Raw genomic sequence first — 22,662 nt, 5'->3', positions numbered from 1 at the left:
TCTAAAAGGCTTGGAGGGTTAGTCTGTAACTTTTAAAATAACAACTAGCTCTGTGGCACTTAACAAAATATATATAGTATCATGGGCAAAACCCAGTTCTTCAGATGAACTTGATCTAACCTAGTCATTCCTCCCATACACAAACCTATTGATGAAGCTAGTAAAGCAGTGAAGCGGCCAGCTTCTGTCAGCTCAGAAAGCAGTGACAAGTAGCTTCCTTCATCACCATTCAATTCCAGGATCAACTGACTTCCTCTGAACAGGTGTAGAAGAATGGCTGATGTATGACATCGGCATTAAGACTGATTTCCAGTAGGTAATGGCAATCTTTGGCAATCAGTTGGCTATATCCTTAGGCCACAGCTGCTTGATATTTTTTGCAGATTTTTGGTTTTACTCAGCCTTCACTGAAGGTAGGTGTACTCAGCTGTTCAGGTGGGGGAAGGGAAAGCACTGGGCTTTCTCAGTTAACTCAAAGAGCAAGGCATTCAGTTTCTTGGTTTTGTTTTTATAAGCAAAGTTTCAGAGTGACCTTTGCCAAGCTTCTCTAAAACCTGAACAGCTGCCAAGGGGATGATTTCCCTTGTGTTGAAGAATCCCAGGTTAGCATTAAGGATGTTAAATTGCAGTTAATTGAGTAGTCGATGGAATTTCCATCAACTAATCTACTTGATAGGCACTTATACATTCCTCCTTTGAAATGTGCAAGAGCCCCTCCTGGGGCTCTTGTACATTTCAAACGAGGAATGCGGAAGGCTGCGTGCTGCCCAGGGCCCGTGGGAAGTCCCGCTGACTCTGGGCTGCACGCGGGCATGCCTGCTTTGAAATGTACAAGAGTCCACAGCGCCCTCATGGAGTCCCCAGCTGACCCTGGGCTCCACAGCGCTGCCCCTTTGAACACTGCTTCCACATTTCAAAGGGGCAGCATTGCACAGCTGATCCTGGGCTCAGCTGTGCAGTGGCTGCCCCTTTGAAATCCTGCCTTGGGGTTTCAAAGTGGCAGCGTGCATGGCGCTGCTGCTTTGAAGTACCCTTTCTTCACCCCCTTTCCTACCTCTATCTTACAGAGGTAGCAAGGGGGCAGGGGAATAGACTAGTCGATTAAGGAGTTAGCATAGGCCAAAATTCTGGGAGTAGTGCTGGTGGATGCTTAATCTGAGACACCTGAAAAGGGGCCAGATTACAGAAATTACTGAGTACTGACTTTTGCAAATGAAGCCCTTTCTTAAGGTGTCTCATGTTGGATACTCAGAAATGGAGGTGTTAAAAATCACTAGTCACTTTTAAAAATATTGGCAACAAGGTTTATTCCCATGTTGTATTTAAATTTTCCAAGTGACTGTGCCTTCATAACTTAGGCTGTGTCTACATTGGTAAGATTTTGCGCAAAAGCAAATGCTTTTGCGCAAAATCTTGCCACCTGTCTACACGGGCCGCGGATATTTGTGCAAGAAAACTGACTTTGTAATGTACAAAATCAGTGGTTCTTGCGCAAATACTCTGACACTCCCGCTCAAGGATAAGCCCTCTTGTGCAAGTATTCTTGCGCAAGAGGGCCAGTATAGACAGCAACGTTAATTTCTTGCGCAAGAAAACCCGATGGCTAAAATGGCCATCGGAGCTTTCTTGTGCAAGAGAGCATCTACACTGGCACGGATGCTTTTGCGCAAAGGCACATGCCAGTATAGATGCTCTCTTGTACAAATACTTTTAACGGAAAAACTTTTCCGTTAAAAGTATTTGCGCAAAATCATGTCGTGTAGACGCAGCCTTATTGTTTGAGATGCTTCACTCCAATTCATCTGTTGAAGTGGGTTTTGACCATGAAAGCTCATGATTCTACATAGTGCCACAGGGCCACTCAATTTTAAAGTTACAGACTAACACAGCTATCCCTGTAAGTTGTCTGAGAGGAGGTTTTTCCTAGAATTCAACCTAAACAATTTAATTTTCCTTCCATCATCAATACTCAGATTCCTTATATAGAATCATAGAATAATAGGACTGGAAGGGACCTCGAGAGGTCATCGAGTCCAGCCCCCCGCCCTCAAGGCAGGATCAAGCTCCGTCTACACCATCCCTGACAGATGTCTATCTAACCTGTTCTTAAATATCTCCAGAGAGGGAGATTCCACCACCTCCCTTGGCAATTTATTCCAATATTTGACCACCCTGACAGTTAGGAATTTTTTCCTAATGTCCAATCTAAACCTCCCCTGCTGCACTTTAAGCCCATTACTCCTTGTCCTGTCCTCAGAAACCAAGAGGAACAAATTTTCGCCTTCCTCCTTGTGACACCCTTTTAGATATCTCCCTAAATAATCTTCCTTCATCTGTGTTTCCCTACTGTGTCTCCCTACTCCATACTTATCTCATCCCCGGCTGTTGCTTAGCCAAGCTATTCATATTTAGCTCTTTTAATCTTTTCTCACAGATCAGTCCTTTCAGCCACCCTAATTTTTGTTGCTCCACAATGAAACCAACAGAGATTAGTATTTTAACCACAATTTTCCTGTTAAAGAAAACAAAATACAGGAATCTTATAAATTGAATGTCTGAGTTTTATATAGTAATATTTTTAAAATCTTTTTTTACGTTTTCTCTCTCTTCTTTAGTCTGTATTCCCTCCCCACCATAATCTTTCCTACCCACTATTTATCCCTTCTGTGGGCCCACCTAGAAACTGCATTTAGAAACCAGAAGCTGCATGTTCCTGTATTTAAACTGTATTTAGAAACTGAATAGTTTTTGGCCTATCCACACTGAGCAGCCAATCTACAGAGTAGCAGAATTAGCCAGAACCAGTTTTAAACCAGGTTCATCAGACAGTTCTTGGCCCAGTGCAGATTGGGGATTTGCAACAATACCCCATAGGCATTAAGGTAAAAGAGAAATTGAAAACTACCAAAAGTTCCCTCACTTCTGCAAACAAGAACTTCTTCTTAGGTTGTTTTCTGCTAAGCAGGAAAGCATTCAGTTGCTTCTGTTTTCCTTTAGGTTAGCAACCCTTTTCTCTCAAGATCCCAGTTGTAAGATGAAGCCAGTGAGAGCAGACGAAGAATTACTGTTAACCATCACTAAACTCATAACTACTGTTCACATTGCAGGGGGGGGGCATCCTCCCTTATTACTTTTAAGGGCTACCTCATTTCTGTCTCATGGATCCCGTACTTACTGTTTCAATTAACTTGACAGTCAGACTTTCCCACACACACTTTTCCCCATAATTCAAGCACTGCACATAACCCTTTCACCCCCCCGGTCCCAGACTCCTGCCAAACTGGTGAAAAAACAGCTTCCTAAGCCTTGTTTGGGCCCAAGTTCAGGGGGTTGCAGACAGCACAGGTTGCTTGAGTTAGCACTAATGAGCCTCACTGCTGTCAGTTACTGTTTGTTTAGTGACTTCCCTGGGTCACAGAATCCTAGGACAGAAGGGGCTGCTAGTTAAAAAATAAAAAACACAGCCCCAGAGTTGGAGATACTGATTCCTAAGCCTGAGGTTCCTGGCTTCCATCTGATGTACGGGCGGTGTGGAAAGAAGGTTAGTTCCAGGCTCATCCTTTCTTTATGCATTCTCTCTTGCTTCCCCGCCGCCAGTCTGAATGATCTCCTCACCAGCTTTCCCCCTCCTCTCTCTGTTCTCTGCTCCCCTTTCTCCAGAGCTGACGAGTAGAGAGCCCTGCGTGGATACAAAATTTGTATCCGCATCTGCCCCTGCAAAAATGATCTGCAGATACCTGTGGAATCCACAACATTTTCAGGGTCCTAGATATCTGCAGCTCACTGTTATATCTGCATCTACGTCCATGGATTTCAGAGCTCTGCTGATGTGAATTAGAGCCCTTGGTACATGTACCGTAACATGAGGGTTGCATGACTATAATCTTGGAGGGGATTGTTTGTACAAGCAGCATCTTGCTTGTAAAAGCCCTTCTCTCTCATGGTCCTCCCCTGCAGGCCTCTCCCTAGCACTCCTAGATCACCTCGAAGACTTTTTCTATCCCATTTCACATTCTCAGTCTCCCTGGCCTCTACATTTCTAGTCCCTGAATCCCAGCTCACACTTAGTCCTCCCTTAGCTTCCTCACCACCCCAGTTCATATTACTAGTCATGATCTGCCCGCTTCCCTCTCAAATGCCTGGTCTCTCCACAGACTCCTGACTAAGCGCTCATCCTGTAAGCTGGGGAGGGGAACCTTTTTTGGGTCATAGGCCACTGACCTACAGAAAAATCAGTCAGGGGCCACACACAAGTGAGAAGCAAAAAAGCCAACCAACCAACCAATCAAACGTGGCCCCGTCTCAGGAGAAAGATACTCCCCACATTTCCCTCACACACCACAGATTAGGGAGGGCCCAGGCTAATTGATTTTGTGTGATCCTGGACTGCGGTGGGCCAGCAGGGGAGTTGAAACACCAGCACAGACTCCCCTTAGCGTCGGGAGCTGAATCCAGGCAAGCCAGGAGCCACATCTGGCCCCTCGGCTTTAGGTTTCCCACCATTGCTCTAAGCTGCTTCCTCATAACACTTGCGCTGACTCCACTGAGCGGAGTGAGGGAAGAAGTGAGGCCTCCCAGCAGGGGCAGAGCAGGAAATGTGCAGTAGCTGGTGCTCTCCTTCTCTGCAACTTGCTTTTCTGGCAGTATGGCTCATCAGGCCTTGGTCAGTGGTAGAGGGTGAGGAGACGGGGATGGGAAAAAGACAGAGGAGGTGGGGGAGGAGGGGAGGCCATTGTTTTGTTCTTCTCACATTCTATTTTTCTAGTGGAGTTGGGGGAGGACAGGCCTCTGGAGGGAAGGAAAGTAGAGGGGTGGGGAGTAACCCTTCCTTCTATTACTGTGCACATGAAGATACCCCACAACCACTTCAAAGCTATGCCCAAAGAGACTTGGCAATCCCAGTCCAGTGAAGGCTGTGCCCACATTGACCCCGACTCCTGGGTAGAGCCCCATTGACTTCCTAGTGAAGGGTGTTTGTGTGTGGATCACTGTGTAGGATCAGGAGCCTAGTCCAGGATGTGATTTTTAAAGAGTTCTGATATGGCAGTGCATCTGCAGCCCTGGGAGTCAAACCAACCTTAAGAGGTATTGAAACCAGTTCATTTAGTACTGTTTAGTCCCATTGTACACAAGGCCCATGATGGAGATGGTGTACCTTCCCCTTCTTTAATTGTATATAAGTTTGGTTCCCAGAAGAGTGAGGGATACACAGTCATTTTATTTATTATTTTCTATGGACAGTAATAAGCATGTTTTTTTACCTAATACCCGCCATAACACACTGCCATCAAAAATAGCCGCAGCAACAAATATTTCCTGGTTTAATAGGTGTGCTTTTGCAATGTGTCCTCACAGGTAACAAATTTGGGACTAGGAAGGAAAGAAAATTGTGGAATTCAGGGCCTCCCACTGTTACCAGCCCCAGGATGTAACTGTCCAACATGACTATCCCTTCCAGCACTAAAGCTGACCTCCGCTGTTGCGGTAATACACAAGTGAGCCAGAATCCCTGATAAACATCATACAAAAGAGAATTGCAGAAGGCTTAAAGTCTGATTCTTGTCTTAGTGAAGTCAATGGCAAAACTCCCATCAGTGTGGCACAGTTCCCATTGACTGCTCTGCCAAGGCATCTCAGTCCTAACCTGCCTGTCTCCTCTTACAGTTCCAGACCTATCTTTAGCTGAGACTGACAGCTGAGCTAAATTGTTCCATTAGCCAGTGACGTTGTTATGAGGGAAAATGTATTGTGGAGGGACCACTTTCTAGCTGAGAGACTAGGTAAGTCTTCATGACCAGTCTAATCTCATTGACTTCTCAGCCGAGGCTGCAGAATAGGGCATAATTACAGGAGTGATTTTGTGTGTGTGTGTGTGTGTGTGTGTGTGTGTGTGTGTGTGTGTGTGTGTGTGTGTTTGTTTGATATGTAGGTATTTGTTTATTGCTGAGTACGGTGAGGGCAGCTTGCTTACTTCACATAAGCTAGCGTTAGCAAGCAAAATATTCCAGTCACTTCTGAATTCAGGCAGAGTTGAACTAGTGACTTGGATGTGAAAAGCTGAGACTTTAATGTTCCATGCTATATTTCCCCTCACCCCTGCAGTAGTGATATGGCCAGGGCTTCTGGGTTGATTTACAAGATCAAAATGTTTCAAAACATCAATCTTGAGCCATAACAATGGTACTATCACAATTACATTTATGGAATCAGAGACACTTTTTAAATACATCAACTGCATTCCCACCCACGCTTTGGAGCAGTAAGACAAGCGCTTAGAAACTGAGATCCTGCCTGTTCCATATGGACATGGAAGATCTATGGCACTTTTTTTCAGTTGAGAAGTTTGTCCCAGCCAAAATTTCCCTGATCACTTTCCACTGTTATGCAGCATGCCCTGTGCCAATTGTCCATCTGGTTGCTTATGCTCCACTCCAGGAATAGATGAATTTCAGTGCTGCATGAATGGATTCCTCTGAATGTCTTTTGTAAAATGCTTTGAGATCCTTCTAGATAATTTCAGTGTGAGACATTACTGTGAAGGTACATAGAGCTACAAAAGCAATGTCATAAAGGCCAGGAATAGATCATCAAAAAGATGGAAAAGGCTTTCAAGTAAAACAAGAACTGCTAACCAAAGCTTTCAGTGTTTCCCTCTGTGCATACATTGAAAGAGGTCAAAGTTCATTGTATGTTGGCAAGCATGTGAGTGCTGGGTGTATAACATGGGCGGTAATTAGATCATCTCTTTCTAAATTATGTTATCAGGAAATGTCTATAATGTTTGCACGGGTCTAAAATACTCTAGATTAGGCGCTGAGAATAGAATGTTCTCTGCATAAAGAGTGAGCTTGTATTAAATCAATGAGAATGTATTCAGAAGCATCAATTAAAGTTAATAGGATTTTTTACCACAGTATCAGGAAACTGGAATAGTTTAAATTACTTAAGTCTCCTAACCCTCTTTGCTTCCCTAGGAAACTAAAAACAGCAACAACAAAAAGAACCCCAAAGCTTCTTGGGCATTTGTATGATTCCATAATAAAATGGTTTTTTTTTTCTCTTTTACTCATGTTTTTATATATTGTTCATTTGCATAGCACCTTTTCCTGCTTAGCATATATTGGGGTGGCCAAACTTAATGGCCCTCCAGGCCACATATGACAATCTTCAGAAGTTCAAGAGCCAGAGCACATCTGTGGGAAGCTGAGGATTGGGATAGCTTCTCATAAAATCATACAAAAAAGAGACAGAATCACCAGAAAGGTGAAAAGGTCTGGTTGGGAGCCCCCTCTCTTCCAGTACTGCCCTAGTTCCAAGCCTCCCACTCCCCCCCCCCCCCACTCACCATTTAAGGAGGGCGGGGAGGAGGGACTAAGGCTCCTCCTCTCCCGGTTTGTATAGGAACTGGCTGTTCCCCTTCCTTAGGGAGCAAGAGGAAAGTGCACAGTTGGCTGCCTTCCTCCCTCTGGCTGGGGAGTGCAGGAGGCAGATGATACTGGATCTGCCCCAGCTGGGGGAAATGCACCCCTCCCCCAGTTCTGTTTGCTGGAGCTGCAGCAGCCATGGACAGACGCTTCTAAAGATAAAAAAGGATTGTATAAAAAGTGGAAATTAGGTCAAATTACAAAGAATGAATATAAGCGAACAACGCAAGTATGCAGGGGCAAGATTAGAAAGGAGAAGGCGCAAAACGAGCTCCATTTAGCTAGAGATATAAAGTGTAACAAGAAGACATTCTAAAAATATATTACAAGCAAGAGGAAGACCAAGGACCGGGTCCATTGCTCAGTGAAGGAGAAACAATAACAGGAAACTTGGAAATGGCAAAGGTGCTTAACAACTTCTTTGTTTTGGTTTTTGTCAAGAAGATTGATGTTGACGGAAAGCCTAACATAGTGAATGCGCAAAAAAATTCGTTCACGCTGCTTGTTTTTGTGCAAAAACCCAGCGCAAAAACAGATCGGCAAAAAATATGCAAATGATATTGCCACTCATGCAAATGAGTCCCTCATTAGCATATTTTTTCCGAGAAAACTCATAGTGTAGACATAGCCTAGAGAGTAGTTATTAATGGTTCACAATCATGCAGGAAGGGCATAACAAGTGAGGTTCTGCAGGTGTCTGTTTTGGAACTGGTTCTGTTCAATATCTTCATCAATGATTTAGATGATGGCATAGAGAATATGATTATTAAGTTTGCAGATGACACCAACCTGGGAGGGATTGCAACTGCTTTGGAGGGATAGGGTCATAATTCAAAATGATCTGGACAAACTAGAGAAATTGTATTATGTAAATAGTATGAAGTTTAACAAGGACAAATGCAAAGTACTCCACTTAGAAAAGAACAATCAGTTTCACACATGCAGAATGGGAAGCAACTGTCTAGGAAGGAGTAGTGCAGAAAGGGATTGAGGGGTCATAGAGGATCACAAATTAAATATGAATCAACAGTGTTACACTGTTGCAAAAAAAGCAATCATGTGGGTTCCTGGATGCATTAACAGGAGTGTTGTGAGCAAGACACAAGTCATTATTTTGCTCTACTCCGCACTGATTAGGCCTCAGTTGGAGTATTGTGTTCAGTTCTGGGCACCACATTTCAAGAAAGATGTGGAAAAACTGGAGACAGTCCAGAGAAGAGCAACAGAAATAATTAAAGGCCTAGAAAACATGACCTATGAGGGAAGACTGAAAGAATTGGGCTTGTTTAGTTTAGAAAAGTGAAGACTGAGAGGGAACATGATAGTTTTCAGGTATCTAAAAGGTTGTTACAAGGAGGAGGGAGAAAAATTGTTCTTCTTGGCCTCTGAGGATGGGACAAGAAGCAATGGGCTTAAATTGCAGCAAGGGAGGTTTAGGTTGGACATTAGGAAAAACTTCCTAAATGTCAGGGTGTTTAAACACTGGAATATTTTGCCCAGGGAAGTTTTGGAATCTCCATCTCTGGAGATATTTAAGAGCAGTTTGGACAGACATCTATCAGGAATGAACTAGAACAGGCCTGGGCAAAATATGGCCCGCGAACCGGATCCGGCCTGCTAAGCCACCAGATCCAGCCTGCGGAGGCAGCGGGGAGCCCTGCACGCCAGGAAGAAATGCAGCTGCAGGGCTCCAGTTCGGTTTTAAAACTGGAGGGGAGGGAGGAAGTTTTAGAAGCCACCCTGTCCCCACCACATTCCCATTGGCCAGTTTCTGGCAGAAACCAGCCAATGGGAGCTGCTTGTTGAACTAAGAGGCAGCTAAGAAGACTCATGCCCCCCTTTCCTGGGCTCAGTTATTCATGATGCACATGGCCAGGCAGGCAGGCAGACTGGGAAACATTTTAACCTCTGCAGGCAAGCAAGCAGGCTAGTTTGGCAGCTGGCAAGTAAGTCTCTTGGCCACAGCCTGCTTCTAGCACCCCAACCTTTTCCTGCCCCACTCAACATACCCAAACCCTCTGTCTCCCTCTTACACCCACACCCTCTCCCAGATCTGGCACCCCAATCTCCTACCCCATATCACAATACCCTCCTACCCTAGGTCACATCCCAAACCCAAGCACTCCAGTACCTCGCCCTAGGTCACAACCACCTGCTTCATCCCAACTCCCTCCCAAACTCCAGTCTCCCTCCTGCACCCCAATCCCTTACCCCAAGCTCCCTTCTGCACCCAACCCCCATCCCAGATCCCACATCTCCTCCATTAATATCATGGAAGAGTGTGGCCCTCGAACACTTTCCAAACTCTTGGAGTGGCCCCCCCATCAAAAATTATTGCCCACCCCTGATCCTGAAAGTGCTTGGTCCTGCTGTGAGGGCAGGGAACTGGATCCAATGATCTCTCATGGTCCCTTCCAGTTCTAGTGTTCTGTGATTCTCGCCTGGCCCGAAGCTGCTGCTATGAGAGAGCACGGATGTTGTCCTCTCTCCCGAGGGCAACCTCATTCCCAGCCCTACCCTAGGGCAATAATTTGAATGAAACATATACATTTTCATTTTATTAAAAAAAAAAAAAAAAAACAAAAATTGAGGTAAGGATCCAAGCAATGTCAGGTAAATCTTTTAGTATATGTATAATCTTTTTATCTAAAATATCAAATGCTAGCACATTTTTTTGCAGACTGGTTAAGAGTGCAGAGTGGTTAAGGTTTCACTTTTTCAACAGTGTTCACTAATATTAGGTGCGTCATTAGTTAGGTTCCAACCTTGAAGCCTGATTTCTGATTTGCTGAGCACCCGATGTTCCCACTGACGTAAATAGGAGCTGTGCCTGCTCACCAGTCCTGCAAGCTGATCCCAGGGGAGCAGACATTGTTGAATATAAGGGCACAAAAAGGGGATCCAACAGGATCACTGGGCTCTGGGCAATGTATGTGGGAGGGTGGCTCTGTGCTCCCAGAAGGGGCGGGGCTTCAGCCAGAAGGGGCGGGGCTGAGGCAGCCAGCCCCCCCAGCACTGCCCAGATGGCCTAGCCCCTATCTCCGTACCAGCTCTTAGAACCCGCCGGAGCATGCCCCACAGTGCCCCAGCGATGGTTCTTAAGGGGCCTGAGGCTCTGCTTGCCTCTGCTGCTGCAGTAGCAAGGGGAACAGCTGGGAGTCCCAGGCTCTTTAGAATCACAGGGCCCTGGGGCAACTCCCTCTTTGCCTCCCCCCGTTGGCGGGCCTGGTCACCAAGCAAATCCATAACAGACCTGGGAATAGAAGCCAGGTCTTCAAATTTCCAGTCCAGTGCCTTACCCAGTGCATTCAGTTACTGCAATGGCACCGAGTGGATACTTTGAATGTGATTAGTGACCATCCGTAGTACAAGCAAGTGGAGTTCATGTTGAAATGCCATACAGATGGTTCCCTGTTGGGTCCAGTGGTGGTTCTAGTGATGGGGCATTTGGGACTCTAACCTTATTTAACCTTCATTATAATTTCATGCACCATTCACAGAGACGTTCATTCTTCTGCAAAATTTGGAGCTAGATCTGAACTGCCAATAAGCTCAAGGCAGTTTATATCAGAGGATTTTCATACAATCCCAGCTCTAATCTCCAAGTTGCTCAAATAACACGGTGATGAGCTTGTGATAGTTGGATGGCAACTCCTCTCCTCCCGCCTCCCCTGGATACTTGGTAGAGAAAGGGCCCTATGTAGAATTAATTAGCTTTTTCAGCTGAGCTAATTATTCAAGCGATGGTATTTCTCATTCTCTGTAGAATACAGGACAGCAGATTCCATTCACAGCTCAAACACCAAATGGCTTTAGGGCCTTCAGTTTTAGTGGTTTGTTTTATTAATATTTGTTTTTTTAAAAATGCTTTTCCCCCTTCAGGCAAAATCTGGTCTCTTTTCGTCACAGTGCCTGTAATGAATTGAGGTATACAAAGCTGGTCATACAATACGTAGCAGCCGCGCGGAGAGAGACTCTTAGGGAAGAGTTTCCATAGAAACACTGACGTCCTGCTCTGCTAACAGGACATCGAGTTCCTTGAACGGGAGGTATGTTTTTTTAAAGGAGCAGTTAGATGGCAGAAAGCCAGTTGAGCAGAGCTATGACTCGGCTTCTCCCAACAGAAGAGAATTTTTAGCTGGGGAAAAAGAAGCTACCCTCACATTATATTAAAAAATGTGTACTTTAATGACTAAAGGATACAAGCAGTCTCTTGCAGCTAAATCATTAATCTGCTGATCATACTATGATCAACAGAGAGAGCCAAAAAATGTAAATAGCTGAGGCGATGCAATAATGCTTCTAAAACAATATCACATTTTGTCTCAGATTCTATCCCTAGATGCCTCCAATTCAGCACAAGCCCACATTACATAAACAAAAAAGCTCTCAGGGACATCCAAGGTTGTACCCCAATGGTACAGTCTGCCTGGTTGGCCTTGGATTGAGACAAGTGTTTTGCTAATGCTCTAGTTCTGTATTTTTAATGGCCTCTTGCTTACCCAGCTAAATAGTGGCAGAACAGCTGTGTCTGGAATATATAGCTTCTAGGAGGGGAAACACAGTCAAAGGAAATGTTTTTATTAGCAAGGTCAGAAATCATGCAAAATAAAACTGGATTATGCCAAAAATGCACTACTGAAAGCTTTCTGGCAGGTCTGTTCATGCTAATGAGATATTTTGGTACAGAGAAAGACATTTAGATAACCTTAATAAAACCCACAAATGTATATTCTCAGAAAATATGGCCTGGGGTTTGCAGTAGTGACCTGAATCAAAGCTCACTGAAATCAATGGGAGTCTTTCTATTGGCTTTAGTGGACTTTTGCTCAGGCCCTGGGAGATCACTTGCTTGATCTCCCTGTATGAGAAACAGAGCAGCCCTCTGAGTGAATTTCCTTTGGCCTCAGCATTATTAATTTCTGCAGGCTATTTTTGCTTAAACTTGGTTATCTTTACCAGAATTCAAAGAACTATCTGATGCAGTAAAACTCATCCCTGTTGAGGTTCTCATGCTTGCCTGACTCGAAAATATCTGAGCACTTTCCAGTGATGGGTTATACAATGTGAGGAACATCTGTGATACACCGTTCTGTTTTCGTTGTTCTCCACCGGACGATATACTGCTTGTGTGTCTTTTTATTGAAGTGAATGTCCTGTGCAGTATGCATTTTTATTTGGGAAGACAAGATAAAGGGACTTCTGCACTTGGATTGTAAAGTGTTAAGGTTTGAGATAGTTTCTGCTTCCTGACAAACTGGTTCCACAGTTTGAAGCAGCCCCAAGAAATGCCCTGCTTCCTGTGTAAACCACGTCTGTATTATTAAAAATATTTAGTAATTTTGAGTGCCTCTGTTCTTGGGCACTCAACTTGAGACCTCTTGAATAAGATTACCAGAAAGTGATGAGTATCCACAACTCCATCAGAAGTTAATGGGAGCTACAAGTGCTCAGTATCCTTGAAAATTAGGTTCAAGTTGTCTCAAGTTAGGCATTCAAAATCAGAGACTACCTTTGAAAATGCTGGCTACCATAGCTTTGTATTTGTCATGAGATGGACCAAGCCCATTGTCTGCTGCCGTGTAGACAGAGTATGGATTTTGCATTATTACTGTAGGTACTTAAAAGTGTATGATGAAAATAAAATTGCAAACCACTTCAGAACCCTAATTTTCACCCACACACTGATTAGACCCAAAAGCTCTGCATTGCTCCAAGCAGTTTGGATTGAAGGCTACCACCCTTATTTCCTTGAGAAGATGCCATGAAGCCCACTGCACAATGTGCCACAAAATAGAGATGTAAGGGTACGTCTAGACTACATGGCTCCTTCGACAGAGCCATGTAGATTTGTTTGTTCGGCAAAGGGAAATGAAGCCGCAATTTAAATAATCTCGGCTTCATTTAAATTTAAATGGCTGCCCTGCTCTGCCGATCAGCTGTTTGTTGGCAGATCGGGGCAGTCTGGACGCTCCCCTGTCGACATGAAAGCCCTTTATCGACCTCCCCAGTAAACTTCATCCTATGAGGCATAACAGGGAGGTCGATAAAGGGGTTTCAGTTCTGCGCGGGAGCATCCAGACTAGCGCGCTGAGCCGACAATCAGTTGATCAGCTGTTTGTCGGCTCAGCGCAGCAGCCATTTAAATTTAAATGAAGCTGCGATTATTTAAATTGCAGCTTCATTTTCCTTTGCCGATCAGCCTAATCTACATGGCTCCATTGATGGAGCCATGTAGTTTAGACACACCCTAATAGCGTAGCTGATTAATCGATAAGCAAAAGCTTATAGATTAATGATATAGACTACATGCATTCCCCCCCTCCACCTGCCAGTAAATTTTTAAGCCCAGCTCAGTCCTGGCTTGTGCCAAGTCTGGGACCTATCCACGCTGCAGCTCTGCCTTTTAAGTATATTACGAACCAGGCAGGCAGGCAGCCTGGTTCAGTTCTGGCTTGTGCTGGGTCCAGGGGCTCGGCCCCTCCCCTGAATCAGAGGCAGCAGTGTGGAGAGGCAGGGGCTCCTTTGGAGTGGGGACAGAACGCACTGGCTTCCGACCCCACCTCCGGAGACTATAGACTAGTCATTTAACCAATAAGAATTCATGCAGTTAATCAACTATTCAGTTAACTGATATTTAACATCCCTACCACAGACACAGGAAATGGATTTAAATTTCCCAGGGCTTGCAGGTACGAGGGGAGCAACTCTTTACCTATTAACATTATGTGACTGAAGGGCAGCCAAGTTGAAGATGATGTCCAGAGTGGCTAAACGGGGCATTGTGAGATGCATGCTGGAATCTAATAAACTTGACAAAAACCCTACCTCGTACACACTGTGTGATTGTCAATAGTGCAGAGACAAAAGTAACTTACAGTGTTGGAAGTTTTTTGACGCCAAAAACAGCCATGTGTCTGGACATTAGTTGCTCTAACATGGATGCTCACAGGTTTGTGTCATCAAAAGGCAGTTTTTTGCAACAAAACATGCTGGCATACACAAGGCCAATGAGAACATTAAACACTCCCATTAGAGAATTATAAGAAAGGCTTCCATTAATTTTAATGGGATCAGTCCCTGTTTTACAGGATGCAGAATTGGTCTATCTGCATGGTGGTTGCATAGGGCTTGTTTTAATAAAACCTGTTCAACAAGGTTTACTGCAGAAATAGGCACAAAGAAGGAGCAGTAGCAAGTGTGTGTCTGTGTTTGGCAGAACCAATCTATTGGCTCAAAGAGGTGAAAATAGCAAATATTTTCAAGAGAAAAGGAAGAGAAATAACCATATTGGGGTAATAGACAAGACAGCCAAACCTCGTCAGGCAGAGGAAGTGTAAATGTTTCTAAATAATCAAGATAATATGAAAGAGTCACTTCAGTTACAGAAACTTCTTTGCTTTGATTTGAGAGCTAGTTGCAATATTTGTTGATTTTGTCATTTTGGAAGTTGTTCATATTTATCAGTGTGATGAGTGTGGTTAAAATACCTCTACAGATAAGATGCATGTACACCATGAAGGGTGATGCATTCAGACCTAGTAATACACTCTCCCTCAAAAATAAAACAACTGAGTCATGGGTGGTGGCTAAAGGAAACACCTTGAATTGTGATCTCATAAACAAAGTAGTCAGGTGTGGTCAGGATTTGGTTGGTTGACCCAGGGTGGTGTAGAAAGTCCTGATGACTACCTAGTAGGTGGTACCCTTCCCTCCAATAACTTGTCTGCACACAACTCTATTGGTTTAGAAACTTGATGCAGTTAAAGCAAGACAAGTCCCTGGTGTGATTACTTTTATACTGATATAAACAGTTTGGTTCACTAATCTAAGGCCCCAATTCAGCAAAGCAGTTAATATCATGCTTAAGTATCATTGAAGCCAATGGGATTTAATGCATATACTTAAAGTTAAGCATGCGTTTAAGCAAAGCTCTTAATCGGGACCTAAAGCCAGATGTGTAAACGGACCAGAGATTGGCAGCATTGTTCAGGGACGGTTTCTTTATGGTTTTATTGGGAAAAGCTGCTTCCTAAAACCCAAAATGGTAAAGCACCAGAATGGTTTTATGTTAAAAAGGGTCAATGGCAACAGGAAAACAACATGAGACGTGGAGTGGAGGTCTCATCTCTTAACCTTACTCAGATTTATATACTGTAATAGGCAACAAGAGTGATTCTTGTAGTCCCAAGTGCCAGCTTAAGTATCTAACACTTTCCCCTGAAATAGATACCTCTTTTCAGTTAGGCCACACCTCATGTCCATGAAAACATCTGAAAACATCCACTCAGTGTGCTGTCGCAGTCAAAAAAGCAAATAGAATGTTAGGAGTCATTAAAAATGGGATAGAGAATGACAGAAAATATCTTATTGCCTCTATATAAAACCATGGTTTGTCCACATCTTGAATACTGTGTACAGATGTGGTCTCCTCATCTCAAAAAAGATACATTGGCATTGAAAAAGGTTCAGAAAAGGGCATAAAAATGATTTGGGGTTTGGAATGGGTTCCATATGAAGAGAGATTAAAAAGACTTGAACTTTTCTTCTTAGCAAAGAAGAGACTAAGGAGGGATATGATAGAGGTCTATTAAATCATGACGGGGTGGAAAAAGTGAATAAATAAAAGTTATTTACTTATTCCCGCAATATAAGAACTAGGGGTCACCAGATGAAATTAGTAGGCAGCAGATTTAAAACAAACAAAAGGAAGTTTTTCTTCACTCAGTGCTCAGTCAACCTGTGGAACTCCCTGCCAGAGGCTATGGTGAAGGCTGGAACTTTAACATGGTTCAAAAAAGAGCTAGATAGATTCATGGAGGTTAGGTCCATCAATGGCTACTACCTAGGATGGGTAGGGTTGCCAGATGGTTTACCCAAAAATACCAAACCCTCTCCCCACACACACACAAAAAAAAAAAAAAAAAAAAACCACCGGGGGAAAAATTCTGTGGAGGGGAAAAAAAGGGGGAGACCAAAGTTGTTGATAATAAAAAAATAAAACAGCATTAAAACAGCTGTAAGTGCCTGTAGTCAGAACAGGGATAGCAAGAGGGGAGAAGTTGAGCACTTAGACCCAGGGAAGGCTTCAGTTCTTTAGGCTTTTTGCCGGTGGCCATTTTGCTTTCTTCATGGAGCCAGAACACAGCTTTCCTGCGGAACTAAGTAAGCAGGGAGTCCGGGGACGGGGGGCTTCAGGGGCTGGGCCCAGTTGCCGAGTGTGTCATAGGGTTGCCAGGAGTCTGGTATTTTCACCTCCTGGCTGGGAAAAAAATCAGAAAATACCGGACATTTTTGGTGTCCGGTATTTTCTGAATTTTTTTACCAGACAGGAGGCAAAAATACCGGACTGTCTGGGTCAATACCGGACACCTGGCAACCCTAAGGATGGGTAGGAATGGTGTCCCTAGCCTCTGTTTCTCTGGAGGTGGGTGACAGGGCAGGGATCATGTGAGGATTACCTGTTGTGATCCCTCCCTCTGGAGCATCTGGTATTGGCCACTATCAGCAGACAGGATTGTGAGCTAGATGGACCTTTGGTCTGACCCAGTATGGCCATTCTTATGTTCTTATTACTTGCAAAACTTACAATCTATTTGGTTATGAAAGTAATTTCCAAGAAGACTTCCAGCTTGCCTTGATGGCTAGTTTTCTCACTGCATTGTGGTCATTTCATTTCACTGTCGTTGAGAGTATTCTGGGCCTTAGAGAGATTGTATGTGTTGGTGACACCAAGCAGCATAATTTTGTTATAGGTTTTTTTCCACTTTAATGCATCAGCAGTGTCTATAAAACAGATAGCCCATTGTACCTAACCTCATACTTGGTTCCACCTTTTGATCTTTCATCCACAAGATTAGCAAAACGTTTGCAATAGCTGAGATTCATTGCCAACTACTTTCGTCCAATGATTTACCATCTGGAAAAGCCTCAACCAGGCATCATTTAGTCTTCAATAATTTTTGCCGCTGTCAGAAATCAACACTGTTTCTTACAACAATGAAAGATAAGTTGCCATTGCAGGCTTGTAAATAAAGGTTTTTGTTTCCCGAAAATGATACAAATGTGAGACATTCAACCATTTTGCTGCATTATAGTAAAATTCATCACATGAATATTTCAAAGGCTTCAAATAACAAGCCAGAGGTTAACAGAACAGAATTAAAAATAACAAAATGGAGACTACAATATCTTAAAGACAAGAATGTGGATGGGAAAAGTAATTAATAATGACAGTAACAATTACAGCCATCTAGTGGGCAAAGTTTTAAAAAAGTTGATAGAAAAATGTGTAATTTTTTTAAATTGCAAATGAATTTTAATGGGCGAGTGTCATTTTTTTTTTTTTTTGATGCATACATAAGACCTAACATTTTTAAATTGTTTTGTTCTGTTCATTTTTTACCTGGGAAAGCTCAGGAATGCTAGCTTTAGTTTGCCAATTCTGCTTTTGATGAGAGATTCTTGTTAAGGGTATCAGAGGATGTATAGTGTTGGCACTCATATTTTAACTGAAGGGACAGAATTGATTCTTTAACAAAGATTTCCCTTCTCCAAATGGTCCATTAAAATTTGAACTTAAATATGTGCTAACTTAATCAAACAAAAATCAACACGTTTTAACCAGTGATTAAATGTCTCATCTCTTCTTTCAGTGACTCCACTTTGATGTTGATATAATCTGAGAAGACCTCCAGTAATCATTGTCTTTCCTGCTAGAGAGGACCTAAGTTTCTAAAATGAAAGACCAAACAGAAACAAATTTAAAATCAAGCCAAGGCTTAAAAAGCTCTAGGGATGGAGATTCCACCACCTCCCTAGGTAACCCATTCCAGTACTTCACCACCATGTTAGTGAAATAGTTTTTCCTAATATCCAACTAAGACCTCCCCCACTGTAACTTGAGACCGTTGCTCTTTGTTCTGCCATCTGTCACTACTGAGAACAACCTCTCTCCAGCTTCTTTGGAACCTCCCTTCAGGAAGTTGAAGACTGCTATCAAATCCCCCCTCACTTTTCTCTTCTGCAGACTAAATAAGACCAAATTCCTCAGCCTCTCCTCATAGGTCAAGTGCTCCAGCCCCCTAATCATTTTAGTTGCCCTCTTCTGGACCGTCTCCAGTGCATCCGCATCCTTTCTGTAGTGGGGGGCCCAGAATAGAATGCAGTATTCCAGATGTGGCCTCACTAGTGCTGAATAAAGAGGAATAATCACTTCTCTAGATCTGCTGGTAATGTTCCTCCTTATGCATCCTAATATGCCATTAGCCTTCTTGGCTTCCAGGGCACTCTGTTGACTCATATGCAGCTTCTCAACCACTGTAATCCCCAGGTCCTTTTCTGCTGAACTGCTACTTAGCCAATCGGTCCCCAGCCTGTAACAATGCTTTGGATTCTTCTGTCCCAAGTGCAGGACTCTGCACTTGTCCTTGTTGAACCTCCTCAAATTTCTTTTGGCCCAATCCTCTAATCTGTCTAGGTCACTCTGGACCCTATCCTTACCCTCCAACGTATCTACCTCTCCCCCTAGTTTAGTGTCATCCGCAAACTTGCTGTGGGTGCAATCCATCCAGGTCTTTAACGAAGATGTTGAATAAAACCAGCCTTAGAACCGATCCTTGGGGCACTCCACTTAAAACCGACCGCCAACAAGACATCGAGTCATTGATCACTACCCGTTTGGCCCAACAATATAGCCAGCTTTCTATCCACCTTACAGTCCATTTATCCAGTTAATATTTCCTTAGCTTGCTGGCAAAAATATTGTGGGAGACCGTATCAAAAGCTTTGCTAAAGTCAAGGTATATCACATCCACTGACTTCACCATGTCCACAGAGCCAGTTACCTGATCATAGAAGCTAATCAGATTGGTGAGGCATGACTTGCCCTTTGTGAAGCCATGTTGACTGTTCCTCATCACATTCCCCTCTTCTAAGTGCTTCCAAATGGATTCCTTGAGGATCCCTCTAGGATTTTTCCAGGGACTGAGGTAAGGCTGACTGGTTTGTAGTTCCCTGGATTGTCCTTCTTCCCTATTTTAAAGATGGGCACTACATTTGCCTTTTTCCAATCATTCGGAATCTCTCCCAATCTCCACGACTTTTCAAAGATAATGGCCAAAGGCTCTGCAATGACATTTGCCATCTCCCTCAATACCCTCGGATGCATTAAATCCGGACCCATGTCTGTTTAGTTTTTCTAAATAGTTCCTAACCTGTTCTTTCCCCACCAAGGTCTGCCCACCTCCTCCTCATACTGCGTTGCCTAGTGCAGTATTCTGGGAGCTGCCTTTGTCTGCGAAGACAGAGGCAAAGAAATTATTGAGTACTTCAGCTTTTCCCACATCATCTGTCACTAGGTTACCTCCCTCATCCAATAAGGGCCCCACACCCTCTCTGATCACCCTCTTATGGCTATCATGCCTGTAGAAACCTTTCTTATTATCCTTCACATTCCTTGCTAGCTGCAATTCCAATTGTGTTTTCGCCTTCCTGAGTACTCCCCTGCATTCTCGAGTAATATATTTATACTCCTCCCTAGTCATCTGTCCAAGTTTCCACTTCTTATAAGCTTCCTTTCTGTGTTTTGCATTGAAGCCAGTATTAATGAAAAACGCCACATGCCAAAGTCATGAGTCATCCCAAACAGCAATTTCTAAGACTCATCACAAATATTGGTATGACTTATCTTTAATAAATAAATAAAACAATCAACTTCACCAGTGAGTACAAGTATTTAGTTGTAGGGTCTGGTTACTACTCCTACTGACTTCAAGTGAAGATTTTGCCCTTGGCTCCAACTGGAGTCTGGTCTCTTTAGTGAAGTTACTTTACCCATTTATTGGTTTCTAAACCTTTGAAGCTTCTTGCAGAGTACACTGCTATGCCTGACAGTCCCTATGTCTTCATTTCATATTCTAGGCAGAAACCTTTTGCAAAAAATATGTAAAGTTCTCTGTGCACCCATAATACAAATCTCTCTTGAGGTAGATATAAAAGATGTATGTAGATGATGCAGCTAAATCCTCTGTGTCCTGTAACCCTTCAGTAAAACCAAATACAGGCGGCCCCCGACTTGCGACGTGATTGGTTCCTGGGGAAGTGTTGCAAGTCGGGGGCATCGTAACTTCAACTGTCGTAAGTGCAGGCTGAGGACGTAAGTTGGGGTTTCCGGCCCCTTCCAAAAGTTACAAAAATGGTTGTAAGTGCGGGGGGCCGGAACTCGGGCAGTCGCATCTCGGGGGCCTCCTGTACTTAAGTAACAATTCACTCAGAGCAAGAAAACGTTTGGTGGGGGGGAAGAGGGGAGTATTTAAATACAATGATCCTGCAGAACCTGTTTTGTGTTTGGGAATAAGTCTCGGCTCTTGTACAAATTGTGTGAGTGCTTTTTATTTCCTCCTACAGTGGCATAGAGAGGGAGGTGAAAGGCAGAATGTCAGCTACCTTAATTGTGAATTTCCTGCCCTTTGTCATTTTTGAATTACAGCCTTATTTCGGCTTAGGTAGCACAGTGCCACATGTCACATAAACCTCTCAATACATACAGAGCTAGATTTTAGATGTAGTTGCTGAGATTTAATTAACCTTTGTCTTGACAAGTGGAAATAACTAGCTGTGACTCAGGGTCCATTTTTCACTTGCAAGGAAAAATGGTACTGAAGACAGGATGGGGGAATGGAGCGGGAATCAATAAATACAAATCCTGATAAAGAAAAATTAACTGCTAGCTTAGAGCAGGGAAACTATGTGCAGTTTTGATTTGCTGATTTACTTGAGAAGTACATGCTATTTTGGTGGATACAGTCAACTCACCTAAAAAGTCATCCATGCTTCCCCTCCCCTAAAAGAAGCTAGAGCAAATTCTCAGAAGGGTTTTATGCCACCCTACCTTATCACTAAGGCTAAGCACTGTGATTATTCAGGGCTACATTGTGCATAAAATATGATGGGGACTAATTTAGCTATGACTACTCAAGAAAGAAATCTTGGAGGCGTTGTGGATAGTTCTCTGAAAACATCCACTCAGGCTATGTCTACACTGGCATGATTTTCCGGAAATGCTTTTAACAGAAAAGTTTTCTGTTAAAAGCATTTTCGGAAAAGCGTGTCTAGATTGGCAGGATGCTTTTCCGCAAAAGGACTTTTTGCGGAAAAGCATCCGTGGCCAATCTAGACGCGCTTTTCTGCAAAAAAGCCCCGATTGCCATTTTCGTGATCGGGGCTTTTTGCGCAAAACATCTGAGCTGTCTACACTGGCCCTTTTGCGCAAAAGTTTTTCGGAAAAAGACTTTTGCCCGAACGGGAGCAGCATAGTATTTCTGAAAAAGCACTGACAATCTTACATGAGATCGTCAGTGCTTTTGCGGAAATTCAAGCGGCCAGTGTAGACAGCTGGCAAGTTTTTCCGCAAAAGCAGATGATTTTGCGGAAAAACTTGCCAGTCTAGACACATCCTCAGTGTGCGGCAACAGTCAAAAAAGCAAACAGAATGTTAGGAACCATTAAAAAGGGGACAGAGAATAAGACAGAGAATATCTTATTACCTCTGTATAAAACCATGGTACATCCACAGCTTGAATAAGGTGTACAGATGTGGTCACCTCATCTCAAAAAAGATACACCAGCATTGGAAAAGGTTCAGAAAAGAGCAACAAAAATTATAAGAATGGATCCCATATGAAGAGAGGTTAAGAAGACTTGGACTTTTCAGCTTAGAAAAGAGGAGACTAATTAGGGTATGTCTACACTGCAAGCTTTTTTCGGAATAAGCTTTTCCAGAAGGTATCTTCCAGAAAAGCTTATTTTGAAATAGAGCATCCACACTATAGGGAAGCCTCAAAATTAGTTTGAGGCAGGCTCCCCAAATGTGAATGCGCTATCTCAACTTCAACTTAAGTTACGCAGTTAACATAGCTGCAATTGTGTATCTTGATTCGAATTTATCCCCTAGTGTAAACCAGGCCTGTAAGAGTAAGTGTGTGTGTTTGTGTGTGTGTGTGTTTGTGTGTGTGTGTGTGTGAGAGAGAGAGAGAGAGAGAGAGAGAGAGAGAAGGAGGGGGGCAGGGAGATGGCCCCTAATTTTAAAATGTGCCCAAAACACTTTGGTGTTTGGAATCCAGCTCTTAAGTCTACAATGTGTGTATCTTAATTCAAATTTCAATGTAGCAGCAGTGGAGTGTCTACACATACCCTCTTCTGAAAAATATTTTTCAGAAAAGGGCTTATTCCTAGTGGA

The 22,662-nt window shown here is 43.4% G+C and overlaps 1 protein-coding gene across 2 annotated transcripts in view; it reads left to right on the top strand.

Moving 5' to 3' along the window:
* The first annotated feature begins 759 nt into the window (after nt 1-759).
* LOC142819121 (uncharacterized) overlaps nt 760-22,662 on the top strand; it is a 58,758-nt gene continuing 36,855 nt past the window's right edge. The window contains exon 1 of one of the 2 annotated variants that reach the window (XR_012896871.1): nt 760-5,780. Coding sequence is in view for 1 of the 2 variants with exons in the window: in XM_075903794.1 (XP_075759909.1) it covers nt 5,732-5,780 (49 nt within the window). In the remaining variant the exon portion in view is untranslated. The remainder of the gene's footprint in view (nt 5,781-22,662) is intronic. The other variant, XM_075903794.1, reaches the window with a different exon arrangement.

The sequence above is a fragment of the Pelodiscus sinensis genome, chromosome 20 (genome assembly GCF_049634645.1).
Source record: "Pelodiscus sinensis isolate JC-2024 chromosome 20, ASM4963464v1, whole genome shotgun sequence".
NCBI lineage: Eukaryota > Metazoa > Chordata > Testudines > Trionychidae > Pelodiscus > Pelodiscus sinensis.
The sequence above is the reverse complement of the archived record's forward strand: the minus strand, read 5'-3'. Positions and strand labels throughout refer to the sequence as shown.